General features: G+C 40.3%; 2 protein-coding genes across 2 annotated transcripts; one reads left to right on the top strand and one right to left on the bottom strand.

Moving 5' to 3' along the window:
- The first annotated feature begins 96 nt into the window (after nt 1–96).
- On the top strand, nt 97–11,421 carry tmeff1b (transmembrane protein with EGF-like and two follistatin-like domains 1b). Its single transcript, XM_020108087.2, has 10 exons — nt 97–235; nt 3,341–3,450; nt 3,557–3,686; nt 3,961–3,987; nt 4,096–4,186; nt 4,997–5,145; nt 7,160–7,207; nt 7,305–7,425; nt 8,123–8,284; nt 9,527–11,421. The coding sequence occupies exons 1-10, from the start codon at nt 97–99 to the stop codon at nt 9,609–9,611; spliced, it is 1,062 nt and encodes a 353-aa protein (XP_019963646.1). The 3' UTR covers nt 9,612–11,421.
- A 171-nt stretch (nt 11,422–11,592) lies between these two features.
- On the bottom strand, nt 11,593–17,164 carry LOC109643079 (sialic acid-binding Ig-like lectin 13). Its single transcript, XM_020108086.2, has 7 exons — nt 17,001–17,164; nt 16,488–16,859; nt 15,509–15,814; nt 15,177–15,431; nt 13,190–13,265; nt 13,015–13,054; nt 11,593–12,173 (listed from the first exon to the last, which is right to left on the bottom strand). Exons 1-7 carry the CDS (start codon nt 17,041–17,043, stop codon nt 11,961–11,963), a joined length of 1,305 nt encoding a protein of 434 aa, XP_019963645.2. The 5' UTR covers nt 17,044–17,164; the 3' UTR covers nt 11,593–11,960.
- Between the last annotated feature and the right edge of the window lie 1,185 nt (nt 17,165–18,349).

The raw sequence follows: 18,349 nt of genomic DNA, 5'->3' as shown, positions 1-18,349 counted from the left end.
AGGATCCATCGAAGGAGAAATCTTTTTCATCAGTTGTCTCTTCACCTCTATTAATCTCTCACCTCTCAGTCTCTACCTACCCCTCCTCCGTCCATCATGGCACCAGCTCTCTGCTCCTCCTGGTTCATCAGCCTGCTGCTGCTTCTAGTTCTCCCCGGCGTCCGGAGCTCGTTCCCCCGCAGTGGACTGAGCAGCAGTGCGGAATGCGGCCCCGGGAAGGCCACCGACTGTCCAGGTGAGACCATCAGCTGGAGGTCAGAGGTCCCAGCATCTTTATTTATTCTCTGACTGATCCAGGTGTTGTCTTTGAGTCTCTGTTGCCTTGACAACAGCAGCTGGATTAAACATCCATCAGTTTTATCTCAGTGCAGTCACCACGGCAACAGGAAGATAAACTCCATAATGTCACCTGCTTTTTGAAAGAATGTGTGTGTGTGTGGTGACCACTCCTCACTTTACCAGGGCTCTATTTTGGGGTTAATGACAGGGTTAGTGTGTAGTCAGTCAGGGGGGAGGAACAGGGCGAGGTCAAACGAGGGAACAGCCTGATCGTACTCATGGTTCCATCAAAACGAACCAATGACTGACACGTGGAGGAGAGTCACAGCTTGATGAACCGTATCTTCTCCATGTTGTTCAACTAGAGGATTCTGGACCTTTCTTTCAAAGGAGGGAAGACAAGAGAACATAGTCACTATCAGAATTTCCCCCTTCTCATTCCTAAAAATCTTTCTTCATCATATGAAGCAATTTTGAGTCTCCATGGTGAGATCATGATGAAATAATTCCTACAATATGATGATAGATGAGGTATCAACTTCATGATGTGTGTATAGATCATCTGCTGTTTCATTTAAGTATCTAGTCTAAGTTTTATTGTTTATTTGTATTGTTTACATTGAGCCTTTTTCTTCTCTGAATTAGAAGGTCAGAACTAAGTAATCTTAGTGAGTAAGATTACTAAGTAATCTTAGTTCTGACCTGCAGTGCTAACCACAACACCACCTTGCTGCAATACAACATGTGTGGAAACATAACTTCAAACTAAATGCTAATTCAGTTTATCTACATTCTTTTGGCTGTGTGTTGCATCTGCGTCTGTGATGCTCTGGATGTTAGAATCAGATGAGAAGAGAAGGAGCGATGAGGACGGAGAGAAAAACAAGAGGCGAGATAATGAGGTCAGCAGAGCAAGAGAGGTAGAGTGATATTAAGAGAGAGAGAGCTCTCCGCTTCACCAAACTTTAGAGAATAGTTGGAGGCTGATCTGATTCACTCGTCACCACTGATCTCAGATCAACTTCATTCAGAGAGATGACAGAGTTAACCTAGCTTAGCGTAAAGACCTGAGGTCTGTACTACGAGGTGTGTTCTAACCCTAACCCACATATTCAGGATTTCTTACATTTATCCAGTTTAACTTAACCTAACAATCACAGTCAAGCCAAGTGGTCACATGACGCTGGTTATCAACTAGTTAAGTTAACTCTGAGTATGTGCACATCAAAGGAGCGGGGTTTACTGCATATGACCAATCACAGACATAGACAGTTTGACTGACAGCAGGACCTCATATTTCACGAGGATCAAACTGTTGTAAAATAAAAATCAGAGGAGAACAAACATTCAGAATAAAAGAAACAGTTCAAGCTGCTAAACGCAGGAAGAACAGCTGGTAAAACACCTGGATTGTTTTTATAGTAAAAGTGTTCTGTCGTTTACAAGAGTAGATCTGAAAATAATCTAATCTGTGTCCCCATCACATCATTTACATGTATTCTCACTGTGTGGGACAGTTTTAGTCTTTCAGGTGAAACCCTGGTGGCTTCAAGCTTAGCTGGAGGAAATAAAACACACAAATATACTGTAAAAAAGGATACTGATTTTCAAATGATCTTTGACTGATCTTTACAATACAACAGGTACAACACTGTGATTCTATTTCTACTGTATATTGATACTATACTACACATGCACAATGAGGTTTGAAAACCCCAACCCTACACCCAGTACATCAGTATCAGTAAGTGAAGTACATGTAGACAGTCTGTGGTACTGTGAGTACTTTACTCCTACGGGTCAGGTTGGTTCTGTTGAAGCTCTAGCAGCTGACAAAGGTTCATCCTCTGAGGAGAATCTAGATCTTTCAGAAACTCCTCAGAGGATCTCAGAGGATCTTGTGGGTCTCTGAAGACCCTGGTCCTCCTCAGAGACTCGAGCTTTATACTGTTTGATCTCTTATCTCCAACTCAACCTGGAGCAGGTCAGCTGTTCACAGGGTTCGCTCCGTTTGTAGTTCAGGGCCCAATTTACCCTGCACCTGCCCACAGCGCACACATGCTGGAACTAGAAGCAGTGTGTCAATCTGCCAAGAGCTTGTGTTCTCTTTACTTCTGTGACTGTAGCATGCTGATACATGTTGATTGGCAGTGGGATTTACTGAAGACAGCCACCAGGGGGCAATCAAGATGCTTTGGCTTCATTTTAGGGAGATGTTGTACATCTTTTTGTTTACAGTCTGTGATTGACTGTGGAGGGGGAATCACCTTAAACATGTGGTGTCACATTGTGCAGACAGAGAGGATCCTGGGAACAATGTTTCTGTTCGATCCACCCTGCTGTGTGTGTGTGTGTGTGTGTGTGTGTGTGTGTGTGTGTGTGTGTGTGTGTGTGTGTGTGTGTGTGTGTGTGTGTGTGTGTGTGTCAGCAGGTTGTTGTGGCTGCATCAGCACACTGTGGTATTCACTAATTACGGGGGAGGCAGGGGTCACAACCCTTGTAATGACCAGCTGTAATTGGTTAGCCTGCAGGGCTCGACCAATAAGCTGCCATCATTTAATTACTACCCTGGATAATGGTCTCTCTCTCTCTCTCTATCTCTCTCTCTCTGTGCGTTAAACACTCATTGTTGTGTTTTCTGTGGGTTATGATGATGTTTACTGCTTCAGACTGAAACATCCACACATCTGTTGGATGAACATTCATTCATTAATTTTGTGTCTGTGAATGTTTCCTCTTTCATTCTCAACCTGCTCTTGTTCGAATGCTGTTGTCAGACATGAGCTCTGTAAAATAGTGTTTGATAAGGTAAGATCCAGATGTTTTACTAAGAGGCTGAAGGAAAGGTTCCAGAAAATGTCCAGAGCTTCTGACCCAGACATTTGTGTCACATACAGAACTTCAGACCTCTGTTCAGGTCAAGAAACAGCTTGAGGGAAGGAAATTTTAAAACATCCAGATTCTACATAAACTTGTGCAGATATGTGTAGAGTCTTCTGTGGAGTTCTAACTCTGAGGGGGAGTGAGTTTTTATTTTTTTCTATCTCCTGGTATTTTTCAGATGTGTCCGAAAAGAAGAGCGACCTGCGTGTGTGTGACGCCGGGACGTGTCGCTTCGGAGGAACCTGCCGTGAGAACGGAGCTGACATCAAATGTGTCTGTCAGTTCCATGTGAGTCTCATACACACACACTTCTTTCTGTCTTTTGCTTTCATGCTAAAGTCACACATGATATGCTGTGTTTCATCCAGTAATTTAAATACTGTGTGTGTGGCAGTGTCATAAGAAGTATGTCCCTGTGTGTGGGTCCAATGGAGACACGTACCAAAATGAGTGTTTTCTGAGGAGAGCCGCCTGCAAGAAGCAGAGACCCATTACCATCGTGTCAGAGGGACCCTGCTACCATGGTAACGGTAGCACTCACACGGCTGCAACTGACAGAGAAACGGTTTAAACTCAGATTATTAGGTACATGTAGCTAAAACTAAAGCTATGGAGGGAACTGACGTGGCTAATGATGGTTTACATCAGCCAGTAGCTCTGAATTTATGACACTTAATGTTAAGAAAATACAAATAGAGATTTAATATTCATTTAAGATTCAACCTGGGACATGTATGATTAATAACACGGAGACTATTTCTTGTCAACTACTGACATAACTCCCTCTTTGTCCGTCAGACGGTGGTTCAGGATCTGGAGACGGAGGTGAACACCTTAATGTTTTTCTGATACAGTTACTACAATGTTTTGAAAACAGATCTCATTGTTATTATAAGAGATGTAGAATGTTGTTGTGACGTTTTGTGTCTGCAGATGACGAGGGCTCAGGTCGCGGTAAAAAGGCCTCGAAATGTGGAATCTGCAAGTTTGGAGCTGAATGTGATGAAGACTCTGAGGATACACTGTTAGTACACACACACACACCCACACACACACACACACACACACACACACACACAGTTAGTGTGTTAGTGTGTGTAAAGATATTTGTTACTTTCTTGTGCTCCTGATGATGTCTTTACAAACGTGTAAAGAGGAGTAGAGAAAAGTAGTTAATTAAATAGTTAGTTTTAAATTGTTTAATTTATGACAGTTTCACTCCTTTATCATTTAACATAGTTCATCAATTTACAGAAGCTTTTATCTGTGGTACTATAGATTTTAGTGACATGAAACGTTTGAAGATTCTCCAGGAAATGACATCACAGAAAGTAAAAATACCAACGTAAACAATGAAAGAACATTTCTATTGGTCAAAGGTTAAAACAACAGATGTTGGTCTCCGGACTGTTCGTGGAGGAACATTATAAGGCAGAAAATGATCATTCCAGCTTGATTGATTGACACAGATACAGATGTGCAGAACACAGCTTATGGACCTGATGTTCTTATTCTGTTTCTATAAAGAGTAGAAATTGTGTCATCAGATTTGTCCTCCATTTCGATCCTCAATGATGACGAGAATCTTGAGTGTTTTCACAACATAATGTTACAATGATTTTTCACTGAAGTTGAAATTGTTCTGAAATATATTCACTTTGTATTATGTGTTTTCTGTTTGATGTGAAAAGTTAACGTACAACAACAGATGGAAAACTTAATCATATCGTCTAATCGTACCTTTCCAAATAAAAGCCTACTCCACAGAGGAGTTGATGATGAGTAGAACATGCCACTGCTACTCAAACAAGTGTGTTTGTGTTTGTGTGTCCAGCTGCATGTGTAACATAGTGTGTAATGGCCACAACGACAACCCAGTGTGTGGCAGCGATGGCGTCACCTATGACACGCCCTGCCACGTCCGAGAGGCGTCCTGCCTCAAACAGCTGAAGATCGACATCAAACACGTGGGACGTTGCCAAGGTAACAAGAAAAAAAGAAGATTAAAAGATAAGGCATCAGGGAGGTTTGTAGGAGGAGGAGAGAAAATAGTATGTACTTGCAACCAATAAAACAGTGTAACTATCATATCAAACAGGCCATATCTGTCTTGTTTGAGGAATTTTTATGATTTAATTTCATTCTAACACAAAAAAGCCCATGGTCTATTATCCATTTGTAGAAGGAAATTATTTTGTTCATAGCAGACAACAAAGAAAAGAAAACATACTGTGAGCAGATCATATTAAGTGCCATTGTTAACTGTAAATGTTTATCCACTGAAGCGTCATGCAAGTTAGTACATTTAACATTAGCATTATAGAAAGTAAAACTGCAATGAAGCTAAGTGCAGTTCTATGTCCCATCTTAAGCAGCATCACTTTTCACAATGCCATAAAAAGGAAAAACTGTTGCATTCCTGTCACTCACCAGTATTCTGTAAGCCGGCTCCTGTACTTTGATTTGATTATTTTCATCTGCGAAAATGGCATTTCACAGAGGTACGTGGATCCAAAGTATGCACTCACTGTGCACCTGCAGCGAGGAGAGGAAACTTCTCTGCTGACAACTCCCCAAAAGTCACTCTCCCTTGAGCTGGCTTTCAGCTTTATGCCATTTTGCAAAACAACCATCTCCATGTTAACTCAGCTTGGCAAAGCAAACACTTGCTGGAATATGGCTGCTATCTTCCATGACATGGGATTCAGCAAAACTCAGATTGAACTCTGTTGCCACTTTATTTAGGTGAGCACATTACTGCTCAAGGTGAAAATCCTCCTTGTCTTCATGGCCTGTGACATTTTCTCCAGGTTGGGAAAATGTGTCATCCTCCTCTTCTTTAGATGGTGGTCTAAGCACCAAGCCTTGAACGCATTCACCTTGCTTAGCATGTAGGGCAGGTGTTGCTGCTGGAGCTTGTTGCGGAGTGCCTTCAGTTTTGCCGCCAGGTCTGTAAGAGACCCCAGGTCCAGTAGCCACACATCATCTGACAATCCTTGTGCTCCGTGTTCCTTGATGATAGAAATGTCTTTATCTCAGGCAGCAAGTCAACAAATTATATCAGCACTTTGCTGTGAGTCAACCACTGGACATCAGCATGGAGAAGCAGGTGTCTGTAGGTGGCATCAAGCTCATTCAATAATGCCTTGAACAAGCAGTGCTGAAGCACTGTTATTCTGATCAGTTTATCAGTTTGACAACCAGTGTCAAAACATGAGAAAGGTCCACGACCTTCCTAGCCAAGGCCTGCTGATGAATTACACAGTAATAATTCACAAATCATTATGACACAGTTCTGTAAAACCAGAGAGAGCCCCACTCATTGCCAGGGTCCCATCAGTAGTAATTGCCACCAGTTTATGAATGGGGATATCATTTTCATGAACATGCTTTTAAACTCAATGTAAATATTCTCACCTGTCATTCTCTCCTTTAAGTGCAAAAGAATGAGGAAGTCCTCCTTTGTTGTAGAATCCTGGAAAGACATTCTGACAAATACAACAAGCTGAGCTGTGTCTCTTACATCCAGAGAGTCATCGAATTGTAGTGGAAAATATTCACAGAGTGACAAGTCCATTAACACTTGTTAAGAAACGTTCTCTGGTAGTGACTTGCCCCTTCTTGGGTTAGGGTTAGAAAAATTGTTAGAAGATGAGGTGTGTAAGGGAAAGTAAGAAGAGAGGGGCGGCTGTGGCTGAGGGTTAGAGCGGTCCTCCAACCAGAAGGTCAATCCCAGTCTTCCTCATTAGACATGACACAAGTGTTCTTGGGCAAGATGCTGAACTCCGAATTGAATCATAGAAAAAAAGTGCTGCTTATAGATGTATGAAACTGTATTAAAGTCTGTGTGAATGGCAAACTGAACCATATAGAGCTTTGAGTGTCAACAAGACTAGAAAAGATCTATTAATACAAACCAAACCATAGGTAGATGATATCGGGGTCAAATAGAGGAGAAGAAAAAAAAACAAAAAAACATTGTGTTCTTCTGTTTCAGACAAAAACAGGAAGGATGACGGCGTCAAGACCAAACCAGACATCTACAGTAAGAACCCGCCCCCTCTGCAGTTAACCTTTCATTATGTAACGACTATGTTTCTGTAACAGCCAATCAGAAAACAGTGTGTTTTTTTTTGGTCCAGGTGTGTCCAAGCCTGGTGAGGGGGAGGGGTTTGTGGACAGTGTGAGTCCGTGTTCTGACGACTACGCTCAGTTCTGCGAACACGGACAATGTGAGATGAGACACAACCTGGCAACCTGCAGGTAAATCTGTTCGCTGTGTGTTTATCTATCTCATTGAGGACTCCCGACAAAGACTGTAAATAAAGATGGACGACATGACGGCCCTTCTTAAGTGAAGACAAATTATCTGTATTGCCTCTTGGTGGCTGCCTGTAGTTTGGTCGTAAACCCCCCTGCTCCATGTTAGCAGACGGACATGAACCAAATTAAAAAAACTCAAAGTAGACCTTAAATAACTGTTTGTCAGCCAAGATGGTTGCTGTCATTTCAGGTCGTTCTTGTCACACTGATGTTTGTTAAAGTGTTTCTGATCAGTTTAGTTTGAATTAGTTATTTGATGATATAAAAGAGCCGTCATGATTGACAGCTGAGACTGACTCATGATTGGTCGAGACTCTGACTGTACATGATGTCATCATCACAAGATGGCAGCGTTTGTATCTGAGAAATTTTAGTTTCTGGAGGAAGTGGAGACGTGTCGTCGTCTTTATTTACAGTCTTGGATCTTTGTTTACAGTCACTTTTTCTTTGTGTGGTTTATTGTCAAGGTGCAATAACGCCCTCTACCACTGTACTTCACAGTCACTTTCACGTTCTAACCTTAATTCTTAACCCACCGCAAAATGTGTGTTTGACTTTTATTGTGAAAATGTTTTTTTTCCATTAAATCTTTAGAATTCAAATATAATCAAACTGTGTGTGTTTGTCTGGGTGTTAGGTGTGAGGCAGCATATGGTGGTCCTCAGTGTGATCAGCTGCTGGACTTTAACATCCTGTACGTGGTGCCCAGCGGTCAGAAACTACACTACGTCCTTATCGCCGCCATCATCGGGGCTGTTCAGATTGCAGTCATCGTTGCTGTGGTCATGTGCTTCACCAGGTGATCACACTCGCATCACGACTGTTCATCCCTGCTGCTGTAAACAAACAGGAAGTGGGCCAGCAGAGGGAGCTTTACTTTATCAAGAAACCATGTAACAACATTTACGTGTACTACTAGGTTACAGTCATCCTGTGAACCAGACAACTTACCAGGTTTACTGTTGCTCCGCCACGTTTCCTATGGTAGCCCATAATGGACAAATCAAACACTGACAGTACAATGCAGCTTTCATGGTTTTATGTCTCCAAATGGCCACCGTAGATTCTCCTTTTTCTTGGAAAGGGAGGCATAATAATGTTCTGTTGGCTGCAAGATACCACTTCTTCTTCTTTGTTTGGTTTATTGGCAGGTGGCAGCCAATGTTGAGGTGCATTACTGCACTTACTCATATACTGTGAACCTTTAAATAAAGTTTTGACTTAACCCTTTGATCAGTGGATGGTCAGAAAAAAGCTTCAGTTTAGTCATGTGACAACATCTCTGCCATCTCCATGACAACTGAGCCAGCTGATGAACGTCCTGTCCACATGAATGTTGATATTTGTTGTGGAAAATCTGCTGATCAATGGTCAACTCATCAGTGAAGAAAGTGTTCAGGAGTCCTTTCACGTCTGATGCTGAAATATTTATTGAAGCTTGACGGGGACAAAATCAGAATTCATCCACACAACATCTGAGCATGACGCTCTCTCATATTCTGAAGTCTTTTTTCCTGCAGTCACACTTTAAACCCCAACAGATCATTTAATCTGTGGGTCTGCTCGTTCCTAAACAATCAAATGTAGTTTCTAGTTCTGGAGACAGTGTTTCCTGATCACAGTCTCATATCTGTGATGTCTAGGGAGTGAAGGCTTTGACCTTCGCCAAGCTCTCGCACTTCCCAAACACAACAACCTGTTGCACTCTGCCCCAGAGAGGACACGAGACAGTGTCTATGAAAACTCCATAACAATATTTAACCAAAAACCTTTTTCCATTTCTCGTCCACACACGTTTTACATCACCATTACAGAGATTTTTACAAACGCCTTCCACAATATATAGCTTTTAAAAACTCACTTGTGTCAACATGTCAAACGTAGCATTTGGAAAATTATGTCACAGTTTTCTTTCGCACATGTCCACTGTTGCTTTGTGTAATGGACAGAAACAACCACAATGGCTGCTATATACTGAGCTCTCTATGTTCGCATTGCGGCTGCATGTTTGTTGATGTCTATTTCCTGTTGTATCCTGCAGGAGGTGTAACAAGACGAAACGTGGGCGGAGACAGAAGCAGCACCTCGGTCACTTCCCGTCAGGAACGTCCTCCAGGATGATGTAGCTGCTCGTGTTTTTGTGAAAAAGTTTTTCGTAACACAAAGACAGACTGTGTTTTTGATATCTCAACTTTTTGGTGCCTCATTTTTCCTTTTTTTTTTTCAGAGATAATTTCTGACTTTCTTCAGGGGCCTTATTTTGAAATGTTCCTCCATGTTTGATTTCTTTTGTCTGACTCTTAAGTTTTTTCATCAGTCAGAGCAGAGACGTACAGTTTGATTGGTGTTGGCCGTGATGCTGGCGTCCTCTCAAACTCTGAATCACTGTGGATCCTGTGACAGGAAACTTAATTTATCTGATTGTACCGTCCACTTTCTACCTGGAAAAATTAATTCTCTTTGTTATCACCCTGTGGGATGCAGTGCTTTTGTTTAGATTTATTTTTGAAGGTAGAATAGAAAATAATTTCAACCTTGTTTACATGGTGCATACGTTAGGATTATGGAAAACCAGCCATTGAATATTTAAGTCTGACATTTAAATACCACCATATTTATCTGGTTTGAATTTGCTTCTTTGAAACTTCTTAAACTGTATTTGTGATAAATATCAACGTCCTGGATGTGCAAACTTTAAATTCACTGATGCAATTTTAGCAGCTGCTGTAGTTCATTATTTTTAAACCAAACTCAAATGTGTTTATCAGAGTTTAACATTTAAAATTATAATATATATATAACGGTTCCACTTTAAAATCTCAAAGGTAATTTTAAACTTTCATCAAGGTAACAGTGCGTTTCATTTGGGTGCATGTGTCAAAACCTCCTAAACTATGAAGGAATCCTAACTGGGTTGAAGACTACAACTCCCATTATCCTCACTTCTTCACCGCGACAACAAACACAAGTCTACAATTCCCAATCCCACACTGCTTCACCACCACAACAAACTGTCTGTAGTAATTGTGTGGCTAATGCCCACTACTATTTAAATTTCTTCAAGTCAGGCCCTTGTTTAAAAACACATGAAGTCTGATTATTTTCAAAATTAAACATTATTTAGTTACTTATGACTTGACTTTATGGTTTTCTGCTTCTTTGAAATCCACAGATGTGGTTATGTTTTAATGCTATTTTTTAACAGGACACATCCACATGGCCATTTAACGTTTTAAAGTTGCAGTGCATCAAACATTCTGTAGCAGACAGACATGGTTTTTCTCAATCACTGCTGCTCCTATTCAATTTTTCTGATTCTCTTTGTTGACGACGTGCTATAACGCCTTAATACTGTGGGGGGCACTCTGTATCAGGACTACAGGATCATCAGGGATCACTCCTGCAGTAGACTCGTATCAAATATTTGTATTTTGCTGCATCTCACAGGATAAAAAATAACATTTATTTGTTATGATGAAAAGTACCTGAATACCAAAATGCTGTTTTTTCTACTGCTTAAAAACTAATAATAAGATACAAGCTGACATGTACAGGATGTTGTTATAATTATTCTATTGCTTCATTTTTTTGATGACACCATTCTGGAAATGGATTCCAATGGTCTGTGCGTGTTTTTTGACAAACTGATAATAATTTAAATGATTTTTTTACGGTCGAGTTCCTTCTTTAGTCTTTATATGATTTGTGATAATGGAGTGAAGTGTTCCTGTGGGTTGTTATTTGGTAGAAGGAGTAGATGATTAAGCTGGACAGAGGTTTCCTGAAGCGTCACATTTATTGGAGTGTGTGTGAAGCTGCTCTTGATCAAGTGACGTCTGATGAAATCAGTCTGATTTTACTGTAGATGTTGCATGAAACAGTGAAGTTGTTTAGATTGTGCTGTAGTTGAACTAGAATTAAATTATGATGTTTGAAGTCACTGTGTCAGAATTGTATTTTTTCTCTCAGACTGATGACAGATTTAATAAGATGCTGAAATTTAAATTTTATACTTTAACCCTAACCCCTAGCCCTGAAACATATATTTAATTTTTCTTGTGAAAGAACAGTTAAATTATGTGTTAATACATATTAAAATATAAAACCTGTTATTAAATGTTTTTATTGAGTTTTTCACTTTCCAATGCAAAATGAACATTTACAGCTAATACAGGAAAAATGAATCCTGCTTCCTCCATGTGAGTGTCCTACACTTTGGATTTCTTTAAGTCTCCAGTTTTACAGAAGAATATATAAAATATAGGACACACAGTTTTTACTCTAACGGGATAATTTTTTACCCCTGACCCCTATATTTAAAAAATAACACATTTAACTTGAAATATTATCCTATATTTGATGTGTGTAGACTAACTATTGAAGCCTTTGGGACTTTTATTTGAATGAATATAAAAAACGTAGTAGTAGTTCGATCTGACACACAAACCAAACATGACTAATTTTTTCTTCACTTCTCATTGGTTATCAGGGGCTTGTGTGGAACTGTTTCCTGTCTTGGACACTTTGACCTGTGCATATACCGTGTCCTGCTGCTGCCCCCCGTCCCACAGTGAGTCTGAGGACAGCCCAGCTCGCTGCTTGGAGAAATTAATCTCACTGTAATGGATGATTTCTTCCTCTGTTTTTGTGCCTGAGTTTTGGATGACCAGCTCTTCTCCTGTTTGACTCTGTAACAAAAATAAATCAAACAGGAAACGTGATGTTAACATACATATTACCTGACAAATTTCTCGGTGGTTAAATCAGCTTATGTGTCGACACAGACACTGATAAAGGTATTATATATGTGTAGAGGCTACAGTCCTCGCTGCAGTGGGCCCCTCTCTCTGCTCCCTGCTTCCTGTCTCTACTTCACTATACTGTCATTAAAGGCACAAAAGCCCCAAAATATATATATTAAAAAAAGGTATTATAGTAACTGACAACATTTCAGTGGACACCAATAATCAGGCTAATATAATTATGACATTTACGTGAGATGCTAATAGAATATTTCATTCATATTCCTGTTTACATGTTACAGAGAATGAGATGTATCTTGATTTATGATCATGGTTCAAATAGAACAAACCGAAATGCAAAGGTCTGGTTTACAAAGGATATCTGTGATCCCCCTCCTAATGTTGTCCCCGAGCAACAGAGCTGCAGTTGGACAGAGTTTCAGTGTCCCTTGTAATTCTTTTTAACAAGTGTAGTATTAGCTGTTTCAGTGAAGTTGATGCCTGATACTAACATTTGAAAGTGTAAACATTGGACATTTTGTCTCATCACAGGCCACAGCCAGTTTGTCACAGAAGCACAACGAATCATAGGGTAGTTTGGCTTCGTAAGGTTCCACCCGTGAGGTTAAGGCCCTTGTTGCTCAGGAATGGAGGAACACATTTGTCATCCACAGTCACAGCTCTTGTTTAACCCTAACTTAGTTCATGTGTCACTGATAACTGTTGTATGCCAAATCTAGTTAATATCCATGGAAATCTGACGACTGTCTTATTATAAATTTCCCACCTGAGTCTGTTGTATTGTTGGATGTGTTGACCTTAAATACCTGGAAAACAAGAGGATTTTACGAGTCATAGTGAGTATTTGGTTAAGTATAAAATGCGAAGACAGATGGATGTTTAGTTTAAATGTCAGCGTCAGGAACCGAGTCATGACACATGTTTTGATAAGAGAAACTCACCAAACACAGATAATTAAGCAGATGAGACAGACGATCCCAGCAATTCCTCCAAGAACTGGCTCCCATCGTAAATGTTCTGTTGGAAGAACAAGAGGAGGTTGATACTCCTGAAAGAAGATGTGGTTCAATGTGGACCGTGTTATTAATTTCTCCTCAGTTACTGCTATCAAGTTGAGTTGGGGAATAATTCTTGTGAATGTTGAATTTGCTTGTTTTTGAATTTACTTTCTAAATTTGAGTTTCTAAATTTTGTGTTGGACTTTTGTATATTAGGATATCTGTCATGTCTCCTGTGTTTTTGGTCCTCTTTTATAAAAGAGAGTTTTCATTTCTATTATGGACTGTGTTATGTTTGGAACTGTGTTTTAAGTTTTGCTCCCTGTGTCCCATTCTGTTCCTTTCCGTGTCCCACTCTGTGTCACTCTCTGTGTGACTTTCTGTATCACTCTCCTGTGTCCCTCTGTGTTCATCTCTCATTCCTGTTTTATTTTGTAGTTTCTGTTCCTTGTGTGTTTTCCCCCTGGACCTCCCGCCCTCGTCAGGCTCACCTGTTTGTCCTGTGCCACCTGTCCCTAGTTTCTCATTAGTTCAGTGTGTATTTAAGTCTTTGTGCTTCTCTGGGTCTTTGTCAGTTCGTTGTTGTGAGAGCTGTTCCATGTCCCTGTGTCTTTTCACCACTTGTCGTTTCCAGTAAGTTTCTAGTGTTTCCTGTTTTTGCATAAGAGCATTTTGAGTTTTCTGTTGCTTTTGGATTTTGTTATTATACCCTACCTTTCTCTTTAAAGGACACTTTTTGTTAAAACCTTTTGTTCAGCCTTTTGGGTCCACCTGCTCCATTACCAATGTTATTTACTTATTTTTTCTTTATTTTTTTTTTGGATTTATATTTAAATTGTTTGCACTTTGAGTTTGAAAGTTCCTGTTTTAATCTGTGTCCCTGTTTCCTGTATGTCACTCTCTTGCTTTAATTCCTGTCTGTGTGGAGGTTTCGTCCTTAGAGATTTCTACCTTGTTGTGTTGTGTTCCACATGTGTTCACTTTACACATTGTTTAAATGTTGTTGTTAAATTTTGTGTCCAATAACAAATACTTGTAGGGCATTAGTGCATGAACCTGGAGTATTTCACTTGTAAAGACTAACATTGGCAGGTTGGGGAATTTTAACAGAGTTGGGTTAGCCCTAACCCATAAAACTCAAACAGAAGAAATGGTCAGAGAGTGGACATTTCATGTGCACAGAAGCAGCATGAGGAGAAGAGCTGCAGCTAAATGATAGAAAATCTGTCTAAGCAACAAAATATCTAAGTGCAAGTGCACAGTGTGGGTACAAGCAGAGTAAATCTCAGCACAAGCAGGGTATGTTTGACTGCAAGCGCAGGGTTTTGAGAGTAAGCATTAAACATCTGAACATCTGAACGTAACAATAAATCCTGCTCTCAAACTGAAAGTCCACACTCATGAATGAAGAGCAGAAAAAAACCAATGGATGTATTTATAACCATATGTAAAGGGTTAGGGTTAGGCTACTGGAAGTATGTGTGAGGGATGGTGACACAAAGTCTGTGCAGCTACATGAATGACATTTTGCTCGGATTGGGTTCAGACATAAAAAACAGAATAATTGTGGCATTGGATCAAGCTCAGTTTGTTTTCTCTGGGATTCGGACATCATCCTTCCCTTGCATCTTCCCTGTCTTTGTTGGTTCATCTGTTCAGTTTGCATAATTATAACCTCAAGCTTGTTTCCTTTGTGTTTCTCGACCTTGCTCTTGATGTTTTTGGGTTTTGGATTACTGAGTTCCACCTGCCAACAAGGTTTGTCATTTATGAATCTGTCGCACCAACCTTCTTTGCCTTCATTTGTTTCCTGCTTCTTATAAACCTCACAATATGGCACTGTATCACATGTCAAGTGCTCCCAAACAAAATGTTAGAGAAACAAAAGGAGAAAAGGAGAAAGCAGTAGATGAGATTTAAATTTGTAAACCTTTAACATTCAGATGAAGTTTGGGTGACTTCTGGCAACCAAGAGCATTAGTCGCCTTACAGAAATAAACTCCTCCATCGGTGGCACTGACTCTGTAAACGACTCCTTCCGAAACGTTTGTGGCTCCATCAGGGTTCACCTTGAACCAGATGAAGTGGTTGACAGGAGGATTGGCTCTGCTGGTGCAGGTCAGGTTCACCCATCCATCTGCCGACAGTGACGAACTAATGGATGCCATTGTGTCCTTGGGGGCATCTGGTAAAGATTTAACACAGTTATAATAGAGAATAGAAGCATCAGATTTTCCGAAAAGGACAAATAGGTCGACTCACAGGAAATGTTGAGAGTCACTTTAACTGGAGTTGTCTCAACATGTTTTCCTCCATTCACAGGATATATGGCCGAACAGGTGATGTTGCATCCATCATATTTGTCTGACAAGGTGATGTTTCTCTTGATTTCAGTTGTAAGGGTTCCATCAGCATTTACATGTATGTTGTTGTGAGGCTGTTCTTTATGGCCCCAGGTCAGTTTGGGAGGGGAGTGAGGACAGGGGGTGGGAGCTGAGCAGGTCATAGTGAGAGACTTTCCCTCCTTCAGGTCACCTGACATTTCAATTCTGGGTCTTGGCGGAATATCTGCAAAACCAAACATTTTACACCAAAAAACACATCACAGTCCTGTTTTTGGAAACTTTGTGCTCAGTAAGTGTATGTCATCAGTGTAATGTGTGTGATTGCAATTCTCACTGTTGTGTAATTATTTCATTTATTTACATGTTTCACAGTAAAGGTGAGTATAGAATATTTGTTCATTATCTCTCTAATCATTATATATGACTGTTTCACAGATATAGACTTATATTCTACTTTATTTTAAATATTTTTTTTATATTTATTTACGTATCTATAGTTATCCTTTTCACATCTGTTTTAGTATTTTATTATGTGTTCCTCATCATTTCAACATCTTTTTTTACTGACCTTGGCATTTCCTCATTTAAAATTTATGAGAACTGCAAACTTCCTGAAAACCTTTTCTTCCTCTTTATGCAAAAGGGCATAGTGTTTTTTAAAATCATTTATTCATCATATCTTTTCATTTTGTAAACCAGTTTATGTTACAGTGTTTGTATGATCCAATTTTATTTCTATAGCCCATATTCACAAATCATAGTTTGTCTCATAGATCTTAACAAGGTGTGACATCATCTGTTGTTAACCCTCAACAAGAGTAAGGAGATGTGATGATAAGTGCTGTGCAAATAAAATCTGTTTGCTGAATTCATTTGAAAATAAAACTCTGTCTTACCTGTAACGTTTATTTGAAGAGGGCAACAAACAGCTGTTGCACGGAAATTTTGTCTTTCAACTCTGAAGAAGAATTTATCTGTGTAGGTTTTGTTCAAATTGTTAAATACACTGGTGCAGTTTTTCTGGCTCAGGTTTCCGATAATCTTCACTGGATCGTTCTCTGTCCTGCTGCCATTGAAGATCACATTTTGTGGAAATGTTTCAAATCTGGGGTCCCCTTTAATCCACACACCAATGTTTTTTCCTGCAAAGTCCTGTGTTGGTTGAAAACTAAAGTTACAAGGGATCTGCAAACAGGATCCATGTAGAGCTTCTATCATCTGTGGTGCAGTGATGCAGAATTTTTTATAAGAACAAGCAGCCAAAGCTCCTGGAAACACAGCAAAAAGAGAAAGTTGAACATCGTGTGTCATGTTGCATTTAACCTTTGTCAGTTACATCTCTCAGTACTTCTCCTTTAGCTGAAAATCTACAGTTGTAATTGATCCAAGTAACTTAACTAATACATCACCTGAAACAAAGAGGAGCCTGAGTAACAAGAGGATTGCCACCATCTTCAAATCTGTTTCACAGAATCTGCAAACAGGAAAAAAAACTCTTTTCAAATTCACTTTTTGAGCTGGTGCGAAACATCAACCATCGTCTGTTTAAGGAACTTCCCTGATCAGTTTCTCACAGGAAACTTGCCTCATATGAGCCAACTTCTCCCCACATCAGTAGGTTTTTGAAAAAAATAGTAGGGGTTAGTAGGGGTGCAGCACAAAAGGGTTAGGGTTTAGGGTTAAGGTTAACGACTCCCCATTAAAAGCGAATGGAGCGGTCAGAAGTGAAAATTTCCCCAAGTGTGGATGTGAAAATCGTTCCTCCTGAATATATTATAAATGTTATCATTATATACTGTTATTATTATTACATACTGTTGTTAACAATCACACGACCATCATGGCATCAGTACAGTTACCATTAGTTGTAGTACAAGTATTTAATTGTATTGTTGTATTTCATTCTATTGTTGTATTTCATTCTATTGTTGTATTTCATTCTATTGTTGTATTTCATTCTATTGTTGTATTTCAGAGGGGAGACTAGGAAATGGAGGATTTCTTTGCCTGGTGCAAGCTACGCCACCACTGTGTACATTGCAATCAACTGGGCCCACTCTAAGCATCACGTGTGTGGCGTCAGCACATATGGTGCAGGGCGTAACGGCTTTAGGGTTCGGTTCAGGTAAGGGGATAATAGCCAAGCGTGTCCGCGTCCGGCTCTGCGGACAGGCTATTTCCCGCGGTGCCAGAGACTCGGGACTTTGGCTACCCCCCCATTTTCAGGGGTGCTCTTTCTGTTGGTGGCAGTGGCCGGCAGCTATGACCTATGGTTCCGGAGATAGGGTTAGGGTTAGGATACAGGATGATAACCACACTGAGGTTAGGGTTAGGGGGTTAGGGTTAGGGGGTTAGGGGGTTAGGGTTAGAGGGTTAGGGTTAGGGTGTTAGAGGGTTAGGGTTAGGGGGTTAGGGTTAGGGGGTTGGGGTTAGGGTTAAGGGGTTAGGGGGTTAGGGTTAGGGGGTTAGGGTTAGGGTTAGGTTAGGATAAGGGATGAAAGCACATAGGAGAAGGAGATATTCTTGAATAACTTTTTTTGTGAAGGTCGGAGCGACTTGTAAAGTGGTTCCGTCTGGACTAATTTGGGTACTGCGGATCGATTGGTCCCATCCCCGAGCTTCTCCGACCTTCGGAAGGGGTCGAACAACGAAATTCCCAGAAATCTGAGGAGATATTCTTGAATAACTTTTTTTGTGAAGGTCGGAGCGACTTGCAAGTTGGCTCTACCCCCACTAATTCGAGTATTGCGCATCGATT

Source organism: Paralichthys olivaceus, chromosome 17 (genome assembly GCF_024713975.1).
Source record: "Paralichthys olivaceus isolate ysfri-2021 chromosome 17, ASM2471397v2, whole genome shotgun sequence".
Taxonomy (NCBI): Eukaryota; Metazoa; Chordata; class Actinopteri; order Pleuronectiformes; family Paralichthyidae; genus Paralichthys; species Paralichthys olivaceus.
The sequence above is the reverse complement of the archived record's forward strand: the minus strand, read 5'-3'. Positions and strand labels throughout refer to the sequence as shown.